General features: G+C 34.6%; 1 protein-coding gene across 6 annotated transcripts in view; it reads right to left on the bottom strand.

The window, feature by feature from the left end:
* SREK1 (splicing regulatory glutamic acid and lysine rich protein 1) overlaps positions 1 to 18,564 on the bottom strand; it is a 40,557-nt gene extending 21,993 nt beyond the window's left edge. The window contains exons 1-4 of one of the 6 annotated variants that reach the window (XM_039365144.1): positions 18,367 to 18,564; positions 11,473 to 11,606; positions 2,183 to 2,343; positions 1,534 to 1,698 (exon numbers count right to left, since the gene is read on the bottom strand). In XM_039365144.1, coding sequence (XP_039221078.1) covers positions 1,534 to 1,698; positions 2,183 to 2,343; positions 11,473 to 11,606; positions 18,367 to 18,527 — 621 coding nt within the window. In that variant the 5' untranslated portion in view covers positions 18,528 to 18,564. Of the gene's footprint in view, positions 1 to 1,533; positions 1,699 to 2,182; positions 11,607 to 18,366 lie in introns of those variants that run through there. The other 5 variants (XM_039365150.1, XM_039365160.1, XM_039365182.1 and 2 more) reach the window with 5 other exon arrangements.
* Positions 18,565 to 19,532: the final 968 nt, after the last annotated feature.

The following is a 19,532-nucleotide window of genomic DNA, read 5'->3' as shown; positions in this document are numbered from 1 at the left end:
ACGCCCAGAGTCTTTCCTTGAGGGAGTAACTGAAAGAGTCATATGGGTGATGAGAAGTTCTATATATGCTTAAGATAAAGTCAAGAGAACACTTAACTATAGCAAGATTTTGTTTTCAATGTTTCTCATATGCACAATTAAAAGAAAGATTTAATACAGATAAAACAGCAATGGAGACTGAATAACTTAATATGGAATCTGAAACCGAATTGTGTACAAATAAACATGTGATTGCAAAAATGTACAAACTTTGTTGAAATTTAAAACTGAAGAGGAACAAGTCAAGGATTACATAATAAAATGGTTACAATATACAGATGGGTCAATGGGAGAGAGTGGAGATAAAGAAACTAAAATTTACAGTATATAACACTTTAAAATAGATTTTTAATAATCTATATTGCTCTTAAAATAACAGAAAAATAAAAAGCAAAATAAAATAAAATAAAATACATATATTATAAAAAATAACAAGTGCTTAAAAAGTGGAAATATACATGAAAAATAAAATATAGCATTAGAACAAGTTATTCTACATACATTATCTAATAAACAATATATCTATAAGCACATATACTCATATATGCTTATTTAACCTACTGTAACCTACTCTAGTGTGTATAAGGGGATGCCATATTTCCTTATATTTATACATACAAAGTCCACGTCTATAGGCAATCCGCTCATAAGTAATTTAAGATACAATTTTTACAGAATGATGTACCAGTAGTATTTGACACCAGAGAATTTATATAACATGTATAAGACATCTAGTCAATGTGAAAATGAGATGTTACTGTTTTTTCAATGCTCCGTTTTATTGATTTTGCTATCTATTGGATTGTTTTAGTTTGGCTGTCTATTTGATTAAATATTTTTAGCTGTTTTTATGTTTTCTCTAGAGTTTTATATGTCGCAAAGAGTCCACTGGAGTTGGGTGGCAAAAAATAGAAAAAAAAAGTGTGTATGTGGGGACAAATACATGTAATAATGCATTATCCTCATAAAGATCAGATTGGCTTCAACTTTGTCAGTCTAGCCTAAGACCTTAAAAACTTGGTTTTGCCCTGGACCTAGGAGTGAATCCATGGAGTTGAGCCCAGATATTGGTTATGCATCTATTTTTAACCCAGCTGTTGTTTTATATGTTCCATTTGGGGGGGAGGTGTTCTATTTTTGTATTTTTTTAATACTGTTAACCATCCAGAATCATGAATTTGAGATGGGCAGCCATGTAAATTAAAATAATACATAAAAGAGTGCTATATTGGTGCATTATTAGAGCTGCCACTTAGCAACAGCAGTTCTGACGTCAGAACAGCCATCATTAAACAAGGACCATATGAATCGTTATGCAAAGATCTCATGTCACTGTGACTTCTGACTTAACAGCTTTCCCAGACTTTGCTTGCGTGAAAGACCAAGGTAACTGGATCTGATGGAGAGAATGTAGCAAACTGCAATTATACACAAGTGACAAAATAAGCAGCTATACTTTTTATTAATGTATTCCTCTGTAACAGAAATGTTTACCTGGGAATTCAGGTTTCCAACATATACAGTCCTTCTAATTTCATCAATCTTGGAAGGATCCACATTGCCCATAATAGGTGGCTGGGGTATGTCTCCAATGGCTGTAATGTTATGATCCAATGATGTTGCTGGTATGGCTCCTAGTGGACCAAGGGAAATTCCTATCTGTAAATAGAAAACAGGGAATATAGAAACAAGCATGGGGTCTTTCTTCTTCTTTGGATCAATAAAAAAAATTAAATTATTTAAAAATAATTTAAAAATTATCTGAAAACACTATAAAGATACTATAAAGTACATCTTCAGTTTTAAAAAATAAAGGAATAATTCTTTTGACTTCTGGGCAATAAGGCAATATTCTTAGCAGAAAAGCTTGTACAAAGATTGAATAATAGAAATACTGCAAAGCTTCAATCTTTTTAAAGCCAGAAACTTTAGCAGCTTTCTATGCAAGACGGTACTAATCTGTAAAAATTCTAGCTTTAACATTACTTTTTCTTTCTATTTTCTTCTGGTCCTCTTTGCTAATATAGGCTTCTGGTGAAGTCTAAATCTTGCTATATTAAGGATTTTGGTTTATCCTAATGCCCCGCTTTGGATTTTAACACATTAGATTGTGTAAAAGCCATCCCTACCATGGACCACTTACCAAAAATGTAGCTGAACCAGCTGCATTATTACATCCAGCATTACTTACTGAAGTCACAGGAGGTGTTGGTATAGGAAGCAACCCTCCACCAGGAATCAGACTTGTCATTGTTGGGGCAGGAGCCAAGAGAGAGAGGGCTTTGGCTTCATCTGGAATTTTACCTGAAGAGCAAAATGATTTTGTTATCAAAAGTAAGGCAACCTTTCAAATTTTATTCTTCTATTTACTATTTCCCTTCAACTTAAATATAATAAAGAAAAAAAAACTACTACAGCCTTTTAAAAAAGCAAAACAACACACGTTTTTCTTTCCCCTACTCCACTAGGAACAGTAAGTGAGCAAAACTACTATCTCATTACCGGATTTTTACTTTAAAAACTGAACAATGAGTAGATAATTATTTAACACTTTGAGCTATGGGTCACCTGTACTGGAAACTTAATGTTCATGAACCAAACGATATCAAGCATGGACGCTTTCGCAGGACGTTGTTTCACGGTGATCGAAAGGTGTGTTACACATGACAACCGTTCGTGTTGGCTGCATCACTAATAGCACACAGAACATCAGATACAGAAAAGAAGAACATTTTTTAAAGTTTAATCCCCAGAAATGGCAAATAACCAAATCAGTCAAAAAGAAAAAAGAGGAAACAGGAGTGTGCTAAGCAATAGCTGGCCTTTTCTTCTGCTGAAAGTGGCTGTGAAAAATATTGCCAGTTGATCACCAGTTGTCAATCTAGTACAACAAATCAAGCAAGGCAAGAAACATAATGATTTGTAATGTAAGTACTTTGACCTAACAAGGCTCACAGTTCTGTAGCATTATGAGGGATAGTGTAATCTAGTCTTTACAAAAATATTTACTTGATCACTGACACAATGTTTGTTATATCTGCATAGTGTCAGTGCAACAGATGACTGTTGTTTTTATAAGATGACAAGGAGATTTTGTCTCTTACTATACATATTTAGGGAGCAAGGCTTACCTCAATAAAATTGCTCAAGTTCTTAATTCAGAAATGCTTCACATTACGGATTGAAAATCAGGATAAAAATACTTTAAATAATTAAATAAAAATTATTTTGCACTATGGTTATCCATATTTAAATAATGGATTACTACTGCATTGATCTTTACTGAAAGGATAACCAATTTATACTACTCTTAAAATGCTTTACACCAGCCAACTATTGTATTTGTGGATTATGCCCAAACAATCCAAAAGTAAATATTTCAAGCACAGACTACTAAGCCAGATATTACACACTGAAGATGGCAAAGTATTCTGCCAAGGAGTCACCAGTCTGAAGTAATTGTTACTTATTAAGAGTAAGTATAAGAATTTAAGTCAATCTGGCCTCACAGAGATCCATTATCTAGAATTATAATGGCATTTATAATAAGAAAAAATACACAGTATTTTTTATTATTTATTTAATAATTATTTATTATTTAATCACCAATTAATCCACTAATGCTATAATGTTGATGTTCCATTAAAAAGGCCAAAGATATGATGTAGATAACAATGCAGATCTCCATATTAAGCTCAAAAATGTTATTCCACTTCAAAAAGGGGAAGATGTTTCTGATATTAAAAAGCTGCCTGAAGATCTACATTAAATTTTCTGACAATTTGAGTTTTTGAAGGATATAATTTAAAGCTTTTTATATATAAAAGTTGAAACACTGCAGACTTTGGCTGAGAGGAAAGAATAGACCAGCAACATAAAAAACATATTACAGTTTCACTTGATTGAATGGATTTAAAAATAATAGGATCTTGACTGAAATGGTAAGTAGACTGCATTTAAATGAAAGTATTTCAACCCAATTCCCTATCATTCTATAGGCCTATAGAATTCAATTGCATTCCAAATTAAATGCTTATAAACTGCAGTCTTCCATGGCTGTATCTAACTGGGATTTCCCCTACTGATAAAAGACATTTTAATCCAATCGAGGCATCCATCAGTCAAAAAGCGAAGTAACTAATTTTCAATGGTTTCCCTCACCCCTGTAAATTTCCTCATTCCTGGAAGCAGTATGGGAAATGATACAGAGAAGTGAAAAGTCATAAAGTAGCTTCTCTCACTTAATTAAGGAATTTTTGATCAGTGGGTGGCCACCAAGTAAATATAACAGCATAGCAACTTATAGTAAATACCTAACTTTCTAAGCTATCATACCTACATGATACTAATTTACTAGAAAACAAGCCTTCTTTTAAAAAGCAAGAATATGAATATCTATCTTCAAAACTAAAGAAAATAAAAGATTTTTTTAAAACATCTGCTAAATATAGACTTACATCCAGAAGTTTTATTTCAGTAAACTATTCCAGACTAAATCTAACTGCATGATTTCGGTGTAATCATAAAAAGGTAACGATGAAAATTCATAAAAATGTATTTCAATAGTTATTTTTGCAAAGAACTCCTTAAGTGCACAACACTCAGCACTGGTGATGGCTCAAATGACACTTAAAAGCAATGATGTAAAGCATGGAGATGCACAAAACAGTTTTTACTCAGAACTAGACTGTGTTATTTTAAACTGATTAGTAACTCTACCTACTACTTTCAATCTGTGTAATTTAATTGTCAATTTAAAGCTTCTATCAAAAGTTTTAGCCCCTTACTTTAGGCCATCTTTATATTTCTAAATAATTTGTAGCTCTAATATAGATCCTGCTGGTCCATTAGATCAATCAAAATTTCTCATAAGATTTACTGCTAATTATGTAACTCCCTGTTTATTCATAAAACTATCAGATCACAATAAAATATTTTTATTTAAAGAAAAAAGATATGCAAAACTATGATAAAAGATGCCAAAAATAATTTGTGAACTCTCATCCCTGTTGCAAAAAAAAGAGTAACAAAAGGTATCGTTCTTGGAAAGTTTCTGTAGAAAATATTCAAATTCTATGTGTCTGTTAATCCGAGATAGACTGTCATAATCATGTGCCAAGATGCAAGGAAAAAAAAAATAGTGATGCTTGTCACCTTCTCACAGAATGCTACAGTGAAGAGAAGACAATATACAAAACAAACACTGGTCAGCACAAAGTTATTTTGAGTATTCCCTAATTTTTTTTAGATTTGTTACAGAAATTAGTATATTGAATACCAAAATTAAATAAATAGAAAACCTATTAGTCCTGAAATAACATTAGCCTTCTTGACATTTATCATATTACCAATATATTTATATACTCTGCAGTTCAAATCTCAATGGGAAATCTCAACAGGCTTCCATAAAATTTAGACATGAAGAAGAACATTTGCTCAAATACATATTTTGAAAAGTAACAGAGAGATTCAGGGTGGGGGCATAGGGATAGAAAAGTTTCTGAAGACATTTCAGAAGAAATGAACACTTCAAAACTAAGTCCAAATAAAGCAATAATATAGAAGCTGAATTATATGGAGATAATATAAACAATTTGATCACTTCATTTGATAATCAACATAGTCCTAATTAAGATAAATTATTTCCACTGATTTCAAATTTTATAAGCTTAAAATTGCACTTACAGTTTAAATGCAAAGTCTAAACTGACTTTAGAATTATGTCAGCTCTTACTGACACAGTATTAGTTCCACAGGATAAGTTTAAAATGAGTTATGAATTCCTATAACAGAACAGCATTTTTACAGAACTGAAAAACCAGTTCACAAGTAGAAACAAAAGAATTACAGCAAAAAAGGGACAAAATTAAAAAAAAGAAGAAGAAAAATAAAGCAAAACAAAATAATAAAACAGAGACAGGGCGTCCATCTTCTGCAGGCCAGACTCCGTTCTCATTTCCCCCCTGAAGTTGTCACTTGGCGGCAGGTTTAGTGGCATGGCAAACAATGCCTAATTCAGGCAAGTGTAACAGGTCTGCCTTGGCCAGTCTAGTCATCTAATAATGCACAAATATCACACAGAGAAAACATACAAAACCAAATTAATAGTCAAAATCCATCTACCAGAAAATGTGGACATAAAGTTTAGAATGATGATTAAAGGTGGTATCAGATGTATTTCAATCTTGTCTTCTCTCAAAGTAGATCAAAGTCAGAGAGAAATCTTAAATACACATAAAATGAGAAGGGGACCATGCATTTTGACAATGTGATGTTTCATTGTATCCAAAATCACAAAGTTAGTCATGAAGTATGAATTATGTATTTGACATCATTTTTAATATTCAGTGAAGCCATTGCCATGCAATGCTGAGAGTAATACCCTGACAGACAAGATGAACATTTTAAAAAAGTCTCAACATTCTTCCCTCCCCTTGTCTTTTTATGTCTGGATTTTGTACAATAATAAATTCATAAATATTAGCTTTCACACCATTTGGATTTCCCAGTAGAGAGTAGATCAACAGAGCACTTGTGCTCTACATCCTATGTAACTCTCCACTTTTCATATGAAATCCAAGGGAGCTGCTGAGTTTGCTAATATACAAGCCTACGGATTTGATCTGAGCTTTTCACTTTAATAAAACCGTATGAATCACTTGTAATTAATCTCAAAATTTAAATAATTAAGACATTATATTTACCCAGCACTGACTGCAGAGGAATAGCTTTGCATACTTACTTTGGAATAGCTGCTAATAAGCTTACTTTTAGTAGGCTTATTGGTAGAATAATCCTTCCTAATCCAAGTATCTTTCCACTGTGTTCAATGAATTCCTCAAATTCTCAGCCAAAACAGCTGGCTAAAAATTCTATTAATTGAAATTTAACATATCTGGGAAGTACAAAGTTGGGAAGATCACCACATAAATTCAGAGGTTTGGAAAAAAGAATTTACTCTGGAGGAGGGAGTAAATGCCAACGATTGCTGCAATCTCTTCAATTGTTTTAAAAGTATTGATTTTGTATCCCTTGCAGTTAAATTGGTAAATTATAGACAAAATTCAAACTGATAGATTATATGCATAATCCTTGATGTAATCTCATTGACTTTATACCACATAATAGGGAATGCATTTTTAAAAAATCTAATAACTCGTTGACGGAGGAATTATAACTTATCTAAGTGCTATTGTAATATAAATGACTTTGCTTTCTGTTAACTCATCTTATTATTGAGCCAAATATACCGGTAAAGGGAGAGTATAGAGCTAAAGAACACCACTAAATCCTCTGCATTTGTCTAGTAGCAAAATACTAAAGTTAGTAAAGAGAGATTTTTCAATTGGAGAAATCTGTGTCTTTCTGAGCTGCTTTTTGCATAATAACAAGCAGAAGAACAGAAATTGTCTTTTCATATGCTCTTCTACTCCAGGCATGGAAACTCCACAGCTACATGAGAGAGATATGGTATATTCTCTTATCCTTATTAGAAATCAAATATGGTATATTCTCTTATCCTTATTAGAAATCAAATATAAAAATACAAGCAATATTATAATTTAGATCAGAAGTACAAATTAATATATTAAGACTAAAAAAATTCAAAGATGTACAATATGTAACCTTTGATAACTATGCTTATTTAATGAAGCTACTCCAATATATTGTTGTAGACAAAGGGAATGAACACAATAAAGCAGTATTTTTAAATATTTGCTCTTCCTGAATAAACCATATAAAATATCAGTACAAACAAAATGAATTAGTAAAAACCACATAACTTAACTTACTAATACTTTTAAGTCATCATTCTTATCAGACAATTTTGCTTTTAAAACGAAAATAAAGATTTGTAATACTCTCTATCCAAATATGTCCACATTTTTGCACTAGAAAAAACCTGTTACTTAAAACAGAACTTTTCCACATTGTGTTCCCTGAAGTCAAAGTATATAACTGCATTATAATTAACATATTCCATTCTATATATAGTGATAATTGGTTATAATGGTAAAAGCATCAGGCTAGAAACCAGGAAACTGTGAGTTCTAGTTTCAGTTCAGGCACAAAGCCGGGTGGGTAATCTTGGGCCAATTCCTTTCTCTCAGCCCTAGGAAGAAGGCAGTGGCAAACTACTTCTGAAAAACCTTGCGAAGAAAACTGCAGGGCCTTCTACAGGCAATGAGAATTAAACACGACTGAACGGAAGGAAAAAAATCTGTATATATATTTGCTTTATTTTCTTCACGATACTTAATCAAAGAGTTCACAGAATTAAGTTTATCAAGAATTGTGACAAAATTATAAGAAAAGCAAATAAAGATGTAACAGCACCAACAGATACTTTTTTGATATTTGTATTTTAGCAAATAATCTTCCACAGCCCAAAGAGCTATGAATCTAATTTAAAACAAAAATAAAAAATGGACTTCATAAAACAAACTTTCAGATTACACACAGGCCTATCAAGGGAGCTTCCCATTCTACAGTCCTTCATTAAAATGATAAACAAAAACTATATTAATTGGATAAAGACATTACAAAAGAAAAATGGAAAAAATAAACAAGTGAGAGAAACTGAAAGTGTTCCAGTAACAAAAGAGCCAATAGACAGGCTGCGTAGAACTGCTCAGATGGTTTCTGGAAAGCAAAAGTTTAGCATAAGCTAACAATGCTAAGATCAACAGAAAGGACTTTTTTAGATATGTTCACAAAAAATAAAAATGAAGATGGCAAAATACTAACAGATAAAGTAAATACAATTAGTTGTTTTTTTTTCAATGAACAAAAGAATTTTGTCAAGAAATTATGAAAAGCAATAGGCTGAGATGCTTTAATTTGGAGTTGTACTCAGTAACCTAAATGAACCCTTTAAATTCTGTGGTTGAAGCTTGGGAATAACAGAAACATAGCCGGGGATTATCTTTTTTAATTTTGAATGAGTTTAAATTTCCAGGGCCAGGTGAACTGCATGCTAGGAAATAAGTAATTGTCTTGAATTCCTTGAGAACTGGGCAAGTGCCAGATGACTAGAGGAGAGACAATAATGTCCCTATCTTCAAAGAGAGGAAAAAGATTCAGAAAAGTATGTGCCAATCAGAGTGACATCAATACTTAGGAAAATTTTGGAGAAGAAGATAAAGAAATTAATTTGGAAAAATATACTTACTTACTTACCAAATGTTAGTATGGACAAATCTTGTCAAAGTAACCTTATGTCATTTTTGACTGAGTACTTCTTGGACACATTTTGGGAATGCTGTATATTTATGGCACAAACATTTCAACAAGTAACTCATGACATTATTAGCAAGATAGTTAAGTAAGGACTGGGTGACAATTAAGTGGACACAGCTGGGTCAGAAATTATACTCAGAAAATGCATATTGATGGTTGCTCATCAAATCAGAGAAGTATCATACAGAATGCCACAAAGATCAGTCTTGTGTCTTCAACTCTTCAATATTTTTATTAATCACTTGGATGAAGAAAAGAAAATGCTTCTAAAATTTGCGGAGAACATAACACAATGAGCTAGCTAATGCCTCCGAAGTCAGTACTAAAATAAGCAATGAACTTGAGAGATTTGGGAAATGGTCTAAAAGTAAGAGAATAAAATTAATCAGAAATAAGTGCAAAAACTTTTTTTAGGAAACAACCATTAAATGTACAAGCATATGATGGAAAATATATAGCCTGGGAATAATACTTATAAAAAGGCAAAAATAATCTGCCTGAATCATGGCAAATACTATTTCTATTTCTTTCTGTTTTGATTAGAATAGTTTAGTACTTCAAGGAGGATTCAAAGAGAGAAGAGCAATAAGGAACTAGAAACTAAATAATACGAAGTGATATTGCAAAGATTGTACATGCTTAGACTTGAACAACTGAGGGAAAATATGATAAAACTCTTTAAATATTTGAAGGGATGTTACAAGAAATCAAATCAATTCTCTCTCATTCCAAAGGGTAAATAACCAAAAAATTATTTTTAAATTTCACAAAGGCAGACTTTGACTATTGGAAGAAACTCTGTAACAGCAAGAGCAGTTCATGAAAGGAACCAGATGCTGTTAAGTCTACATTTTTAACTGATTTATAGAGAACAAAAGGCTGAGAATGTAAAGGCTGCAACTATCCTCCCTGAGGGAGATGGGCAGTCTAGAAACATAAAAAAATGGCAATGCTGAAACCAGTGGTGCCCAGCCTAGACAGAACCATTATAGCAAAAGTAACTCAGCCACCTCCAAGGGACATTTGTATCCCACCAAATAATTTTAATTCAGAAGGGAGATAATATATGCCTAGAGTTTAAACCCTGGAGCATAGCTGCTATAAGGTTGCAGTGGGCAATCAACTGTTGAGTTTTGAAACATGCTGTGCCTTCACTGAGTGCCATTTCACTTGTATCCTCAGTTTTGAATTATTTATATTTTTGTTCAAAATCCCACCTTTTAACTTTTGCCTGAATAATTAGAATTAAATTAAATTAAAACCACCTATGGTTTTCAGCTGCTGTCCCCAACATTTTCCTTTCTACCAACTATGAACTATGAATGAATCATTAGTAATAACACTTTTCAAAATCCTCTCTTACCTGCAAGGCTATTCCACTTTCTTGCCTTTCTACTAAAGCTACAAAAGTGGCATTCAAGTATAAATACTGAGCTAACAAAATCCAAAGCTAATGTAAGAATAACTGATTATATAAATATTTTGCAACACTGCTATACAAAATAAATGTACCCTAATATTAACATAGTCCAATTAAGCCCAAAGAACTTAACTAAAATTCCAACAATATTAGAAGTAAATACAGGAATAGCTTTTTAGGCAGGCCTTCTCTTGAAAAGTGGCATGGACATAAAAAAAAAACCCTTAAGCTAAAATGGCGCAAACCTTATGTAATATATCAGGGGTGTCAAACTGCTGGCCTGTGGGCCCGTTGCATCATGCAGAGGCTGCACCCAGTTCCAGTAATGCAAAAAAAGTTGCGATATGTTGCGACACGTCAAGTTTGTGTGGCAAGTTTGATACCCGTGTTATATAATATTTCTAATGGAAGATTAGATGATATCTAGCTTGGGAAAACTATGTTTTCATCTGTGTTGTTCAACTCACTTTTTCTAGGCAAATGGTGAACAACACATTTTGGAAGAAAAAAAATTAGTGAAAGAAACAAGTCCTCATCCTTATAAAAGTCTATATTACATTAAGGAAAGTAACCACATATTTTAGAACTAATTAAACACTGAAAATTTGTAGAATTCCAGGTAATATCTTCTCTTTCCTTTTATTGTTCTCCTTTATTGGAAGAACAGCAAATGTACATGTATCATCTGCTCCCCAAGTGCTGAAAAAAACATATGGAACAAACTGACAGAGTGGAGACCACAAAATTTAAAAAAATATATTGAAAATACCAACCTTCTGCACAGGGCACAACTATCAGAGCTCTGTCAATAAAAACTGTGTTTGTTAGATGCTGGGCCACACCAACACTTGAAGACTCCCGAAACTTAATATAACATACTTTGGAGGAAAAAGCGAGTGGTGCATTGCTGCAAGAAAAAGAAACCAATTAGATGCTATAGTTTCATCTTTTTTTCAAGCTGTGCTCAAAGGCAATTATGTACACATAAATACCAAAAAAGCTCTTATATTTTTTTATATCTTTTTAGTGCTTCTTAGGGTGATGCACATTAAAGTTAATTACAGAAGATATTACCGTATATGCCGGCGTATAAGGCGACTTCCGCAAGATTAAAATTGGCACCAAAGACGGGGGTCGTCTTATACGCTGGGTCGTCTTATACGCCGGAAATACTGGTAGTTTCCGGCGTATAAGACGACGTTCTAGGAATGTGACTCGGCGCCAAAGACAGGGGTTGTCTTATACGTCGGGTCGCCTAATATGCCGGCATATACGGTAGTTCTTCTACAGATTAATTTATTATGTGTCTACTTCATGTGTGGTTAGGAACGAGACCTTCTAACCAACTAAGGCTGATCTTGAAAAACCACAGTTTAATCTATTTAGCTAACTTCTAGTTCCTAGACATTTCTATGAACTAAACTTAAACTGGAATAAAGATAATGCATTATTTAAAGTTCTATATGTGACTTATGAACTATAATTATGCTACGAAATTTAAGTAATGGTTTAATAGAAACCATCAAAAAAGTTTTCCAAAATATACCTGACTTCTATGTTTTCCTTTGAATGTCTTATTTCTTTCTTACATTATCACTCCTTCTTTGACATTAAACTTGCAGGATCATTTTTAATATTTTGACATAACATTTACAAAGTAAGCGTATTTCAGTCTATATAAAATGCTTCCAATTATCTTTCTCCGCACAGGTTGTAATCTTAAAAGGCTTAAATTAATAACTATTTTGGGTTCAAATTGTGTGATACAATGTTGATAATCAAACTAAATATATTATTAATACTCCATATTTCTGAACAAGGCCTGTCAAAACAGCCAAAAAGAAGAAATTTTAATATATTTAACAACTGAATTAATTGCAAACATGGAAGACCAAAATCTGAACTAGAATATTGTAGTCAACAAGTAGCATCTCCAACATTATAGTGCTATCTATGATGGGTCCTTTGCATTGGCATTCAACTTTTAAAAGCTATTCATACTTATTGCTAATTACACATATGGTTCAGATTTAGCTTAGTTATGATTATTGCACATTAGAAAGTATGCTTCAAAGTCTACAAATACTTTATTTGTATTAACTATATTTCAATTAATTCAATTAATTATTAATCTGTTCACACTGAGTAAACAGAAAAGAGAATAGAAAAATTTCAACATCAGTTAATTCAAAGTAATATATAATCAGACAAAACACCCTGATCTCAAAAATGGTAACTGGGTCTGAAATGGCAGAACTATTAACTGTCACAATGAATTAGGGTTAACAGTAGAAGGATCATGGATAACTTTAGGTCATTTACTAAAGCAGTGAAATATGCAAATTCATATTCAGAAAGCCATAAAAATGAAATCCAAAATTGGGCAACAATACATTTAGAGTTATACAATACTTCAACTGTGTGCAGTTTGAATTTGCTGAACAGAGATTGCTGTAAGGAGAAACTAAAAGGCTTTTGAATTCAAGAAAGAAACAACATTAAAGGTCGGTGACCAATAATTTGTTTTTTCTTAAGAGGAGTATGGACAACCTGTTATCCATATGCAGACTGTCAAAATTCCAGGATCATACCACTGGCATTTTGTAACAAAAAAGCTATTTTGGCAGAGTAAATTCTGGATATTTTACTCGTCAGTAAGAATGATAATAATTGTCTCTTTCAGAGCTGTCCCGTTCCTTTCCTGCTATTAAATGAAAAGAAATATTAAAAGGGAATACAACTCTAAAACTTTTCTTTTTTTCTAAAGCATCTTTTTTATCAAATTCTATTAGGTTTTGTAAACCTTGGTGCATTATTTGAACATATTGCACAAATCCAGCTAATTAAGATTTAATAAAGGGTTAACAATGTCATGGCTTACTCTGGCTTATGAAAATAACTAATAGAAAGTATTTTTCTGTGTCCTACATATCAGAATCTCATAGGGAGAGTGTGGGAAGGCTGGAACAGTCTATTTATAAAAAGTAAATGTTTGTTTAAGTATATTTTGGTTTTTTCTAATAAAACAATTCTTATTTCTGCATTCTATATTTTTACAAGTCAAGAATTTAAAAATAAACTTAGTTTTTTATTGTTTACTGTTAAGATAAATGACAATGAAGAGCTGGGAATGACGAAGCCAAAGATCAAAGCAAGAAAATTATTCCCTAAAATTAAAAAAAAAAAAAAACTAAAAAAGGAGAAAGCAGCAACAAGTAAAATGCTTGGATTACTAGTATAGTAGCTTCATTTGTCATCTGTCTAGACTCTAGATCAGACATGTCAAACTCGCGACGTCACATGATGTCGCGCAATTTATCGGGACGGTTTTGCCATTGCCAGCAATGCGGTGGGCGTGGCTTCCAGATGACATGTCCAACCCAATGACCAGCAGTTTGACACCCCTGCTTTAGATAGTGAAACTTCTGTCAGCAGCTAGTTTATTAAGATGATTTGAGCACAATAATATTGATTACTGAAATGTAAAAAGAACAGTAAGTACAAAACTACTTAAAATATTTGAATTCAATAAAAAATTAAAGTGAGCACATTAAAGTGTACATGTATCTTTTAAGCTCCAGGTATGTTTACCAGGTTTCTAGAAAACAGAACTGTAAGCCCTACAAGAACATGACATAGTACAAAAAGTGGTCTTTTTGGTAACCTAAGTAAAAAACAGTCACAATTATTTTTACATGGGATTCAAGTTTTAATTTACTTGCCATTTAAGTTATAAATTGCAGGATTTAATAAAAATCAAATATTTCAATCAACAAAGGGGCTTTTTAAAAAAACACTACACCTACATCTGACAGCATTTATTTTTAAATAATAATAATAATAAAGTTGGAAGAGACCTTGCAGGTCATCTAGTCCAACCCCTGCTCAGGCAGGAAAACCTATACCATTTCAGACAAATGGCTGTCCAGTCTCTTCTTAAAAACATGCAGTGTTGGAGCATTTACAGCTTCTGGGGGCAGGTTGTTCCACTGGTTAATTGTTCTAACTGTCAGGAAGTTTCTCCTTAGTTCTAGGTTGCTTCTCTCTTTGGTTAATTTCCATCCATTGCTTCTTGTCCTGCTTTCAGGTGTTTTGGAGAATTGCTTGATTCCCTCTTCTATGTGGCAGCCCCTGAGATATTAGAACACTGCTATCATGTCACCCTTCGTCCTTCTCTTCATTAGACTAGCCCACAGGTCGGCAACCTGCGGCTCCGGAGCCGCATGCGGCTCTTTGAGCCTTCCCCTTTGGCTCCCAGCCTCCTCTGCCTTTGCAGAGAGAGACAGAGACAGAGAGAGGCAATTGCACTTCCCTGCTTCTCTCTCTCTGTGTGTGTTTGTGTGTGTGTTGTGTGTGTGTGTGTGTATGTGTAAAAGAGAGTGCACTCACAGTGTTCTCCGAGGAGCTGAAAAGCTTTCTGAGCGGAGCTCCTCCCTTTGCTGCGTCTCTGAAGGAAGCAGGAAGCAGGAAGGGCAGGAGAGAGCTAGCTAGCCCAGCTAGGCTGACTCAGGAATTCTGGGAGTTGAAGTCCATGAGTCATAAAAGAGACGAGGTTGCCTACCCCGGAGGTTGTTGGACAACAGCTTGAAGCTTGCCAGGTGAGCAGCAGATAGGAGGGGGGGGAGAAAAAGAGAGAGAGAAAGAGAGAGAGAGGGAGAGAGAGAGTGGGGGGGGAAGAGGAGTGGCAGACCAAGGGCAGATAGAGAGGGAGGGAGAGAGAGACCCTTTTGACATCTAAAATGAAGATAACACTGCATATATCCTTTTTTTAACCTGTGTGTGTATGTAATTTTATTCTCTTAAAGCATTCTCTTGGTGATCATTGTTTTAATAGTATGGATATTCCCAAGAGTCATATTTTTATGTGTTTGTGTGTGTGTGTGTGTGTGTGTGTGTGTGTGTATATATATATATATATACACACACACACACACACACACATATACACATACACACACCTATAATAAAGGTAAAAAAGGATATATGCAGTGTTATCTTCATTTTAGATATCAAAAGGGTTTTGCGGCTCCCAGTGTTTTGTTTTTGGTGGGAAACGGGTCCAAGTGGCTCTTTGAGTGTTTTGGGTTGCCTACCCCTGGACTAGCCATACCCAATTCCAGCAACCGTTCTTTATATGTTTTAGCCTCCAGTCCCCTAATCATCTTTGTTGCTCTTCTCTGTACTCTTTCTAGTCTCAACATTTTTTTTACATCGTGGTGATGTAACTGAATGCAGTATTCCAAATGTGGCTTTACCAAGGCATTGGAAAATGGTATTAACGCTTCACGTGATCTTGATTCTATCCCTCTGTTAATGCAGCCTAGCACTGTGTTGGCTTTTTTGGTAGCTGCAGCACACTGCTGGCCCATATTCAAGTGATTGTCCACTAGGACTCTGAGATCCCTCACAGTTGCTACTATTGAGCAAGATACCCCCTATAATATACCTGTGCGTTTGGTTTTTCTTGCCTAAATGTAGAATCTTACTTTTTTTCACCATTGAATTTCATTTTGTTAGATAGTGCCCAATGTTCAAGTCTATCAAGATCCTCCTGTATCTTAAGCCAGGGGTCCCCAACCCCCAGTCCGTGGACCAGTACTGGGCCACGGCATGCCAGCAACCGGGCTGCACAAAAAAGCAAAGCCCCATCCATGGGATGCAGGCAGCACACAAAACCATTCTCCCTCGGTCCACAGAAAAACCTCTCTCCACGTAAACGGTCCCTGATGCCCAAAAGATTGGGGACCTCTATCTTAAGACTATCTTCTAGAGTGTTGGCTATTCCTGCCAGCTTGGTGTCATCTGCAAATTTGATGAGTTCCCCATCTATTCCCTCATCCAAATCACTGATGAAGATGTTGAAAGCACTGGGCCCAGAACAGAGCCCCACTACACATTTCCCTCCATGTAGATGCAGTTCCATTGAGGACCACACACTGAGTACAGCCGTTCAGCCAGCTACGAATTCATCTGGTGATGATGCTGCCTAGCTACAACTTGCCTTTTTTAGGAACATTCTCTTATGTATATTTTCATCCTCTACATATTATTTTTTTATCTAAAAAGAATATTAATAAGCCCTAAGTACTATGATTATTTTAAGTAAGTTCTTATCCTAGAAGTTATCAGTGATTGCTGCCTCTTGGCCATCTTAAATTCTACTCAATGTTTTCAAATTCCAAATCTTAATAGCACTATAGACTTTATTTTATTATCTGTGATCCTCACTTTTTGTAAAGGTCGAAACTCTGACTTCAGAGTCCTTACTGAGACTCAGCAAGGAGAAGCAGGGGATCAATCATATGTAACTGAATTTAAACATAAACTCATGTCCATCATCTGACAAACATTCAAAACATAAAATAAAAAAACTCAAAAAGTGGGCTCAATGGACCATTAGGTTTTTTTGTGATGTCAGTTCTCTATGTTTTTATCTTTCCTTTTCTGTGGAATGCCCTTCATCAGAATTAAAAGCCTACATTCTCTTCTAATATTCAGGAAGCTTTTAGGAACATGCCTTTTTCAATGCCAGATCAGTGAAGCAACAGAAAAGCATGTATAATTACATAAATATTTGCTTTTGTAAATAGAATTCTTAACCTTAACGTTTATCTTAATAAAAACAACCATGTCTGCTATCAGTGACATGTTTGGTACTTTTATCACACAGCACATTCACATGCAGAATTCTAAGTACTTGATTATAACATGTTAAGTGTCAGAAATGTTTCTGGTAAACCATAACAATTCATCTTCCCTGAACATTATAGAAAGACTGTAAGATATATATGTCAGGATTTTAGATTTTACATAAGGTGATACAGTATCTGTGACTGACCATATTACAACATCCTAAGTGTGCTGAATTGGCCGTTCAGCCCATGAAATTTCACTAAACCCTGTTCCAATTAAGGAAAGGACTGCAGCTCTACAGGGACATAAGGTTGGTTGAAAGAATAAGGCTGATTCCCAAGTAACTGCACAATAAAATCAATTAAAGCGCTTGGATGAACTGAGGGAGAGAAGTCTGAGAAGGAGCTAGAGGGCTTCCCTGCCGTTATCTTTTCAAAGCCAAACAAACGAAGCTCCCACGGAAAGAACCTATCTGCAGAGGGCTTCTAACAAAGAAGCGCTAACCTCAAAGTCAGAGGCATTTCTCACAATACTGAAAAGGAAAAGAATAACAGGACTGAGACGAAACGGCCATGGTAAAGAGTGAAAAAAATATATTCGTGAATAGGTGCCATCTTCAACAATCCTCACAGAAAGTAAAAGCCTCAAAACGGAGGTGTGTGTGTGTGTGTGTGTGTGTGTGTGTGTGTGTATGTATATATATATATATATATATATATATATATATATATATATATATATATATATATATATATATATATATAAATAAAAAATAAAAACTGACCGGATGCTGCGCCCTCCATTTTGCTTGTGGGTGGCTAGTAGTAGCTCCGTTTTGAGGCTTTTACTTTCTGTGAGGATTGTTGCTCGGAGTGAAGATGGCACCTATTCACGGATATATATATATATATATATATATATATATATATATATATATATATATATATATATATATATATATATATATTTATATACCCCGTTTCTTAAAACACAGTCATTCCCGCCATTCTCTATGGCTTCCCGGCCTCACTTACTCCGGAGGGTAAAGGCGCAACTCCTCAATGTCACCTAGGAAACCGAACAGCGTCCTCATCTGCTCACTAGTAACCGCGGAGGATAAATTAGTGACTTGAATAACCGAAGTAGGAGTTAAAGGAAAGCCGAGGGGGACCCCGATTCCACCGCTGTTCATCATGATGGCGGCAATTTCTCTATCTGACCAAGCCAACGCACGTAAGAGGGGAGACGGAAATTACCATAGAAAAGGCGTCTTTTCCTAGAGTGTATATACGTTGCGATGTTTCCGTTCATGTAATATTCTCTGAGGTGAGAAGCGTAAGAGCACTTGTTCTTGCGGCTAGGGCTTGCCTAGGAATATTTGTTTTGTAGAGGAGGGGGGGAGTTGATATTTTGGAGTGTCATTGTTAACCAGTGATGATAAATTATCTCACCACTATTGAAACTGAAGTCCGGCACGTCTGAAAAGGAACAAGTTGGAGAGGACAGTTCTATGGTCAAAGTATACCTAATACAAAAACCAATACACAGTGCGAAGTTCAACCTTTCCTCAAGCTAGGGCTTAGTTCTCCGAAAACCCCGCATAAAGCAAATTCACTGGTTGGTGCACGTGGGACCAGTGGGGGAGGGGAAGAAGGCGTTTGCAGGATATGACAAGGTATTTTGTAAACTCGGTGACGATCCTGTACTCATAAATTGTTAGATCCTTTATACTTAAGGCCTACTTAAGCATATTTTCTTGTCTCATATTTATATAAAATATAAATATATAAATAAAATATCCTTAAGTAGTGAAAGAGTCTAATGCAGGTGGATTTTTCAGGCATATGGCTATGGCACCAAACAATGCTTCACGGCACTAAGATTTTTATTTGCGGTTTTAGGTTGTATACAGCTTAGACTAGGTTTAAAAAGCACATCCTAGGGCTGAGGCTCCTGCGCCAGCTTCAGAGCCATAGTACGTTCAACTCTTTTTAAAATGTTAGGGTTTTGGGATCCACTGCTCAATGTGATGTTGGCAGATACATGACTGCCGACAAAACGAGGGCTGGTCTTGGCATGCTTCCAGACCTTTCGTGCTAATGGAGTACAAATCTCACATAAAATGAATGCGATTTATCAGTTGAATTCTGTATCTCGTCTTTTCACGGCTCTTTGAAAATCTAAGGGAAAGAGCAGTTAA

Source organism: Crotalus tigris, unplaced genomic scaffold, assembly GCF_016545835.1.
Source record: "Crotalus tigris isolate CLP2741 ecotype Arizona unplaced genomic scaffold, ASM1654583v1 scf7180000017592.2434428, whole genome shotgun sequence".
Lineage (NCBI taxonomy): Eukaryota > Metazoa > Chordata > Lepidosauria > Squamata > Viperidae > Crotalus > Crotalus tigris.
This window is presented reverse-complemented; position numbering and strand designations above follow the sequence as displayed.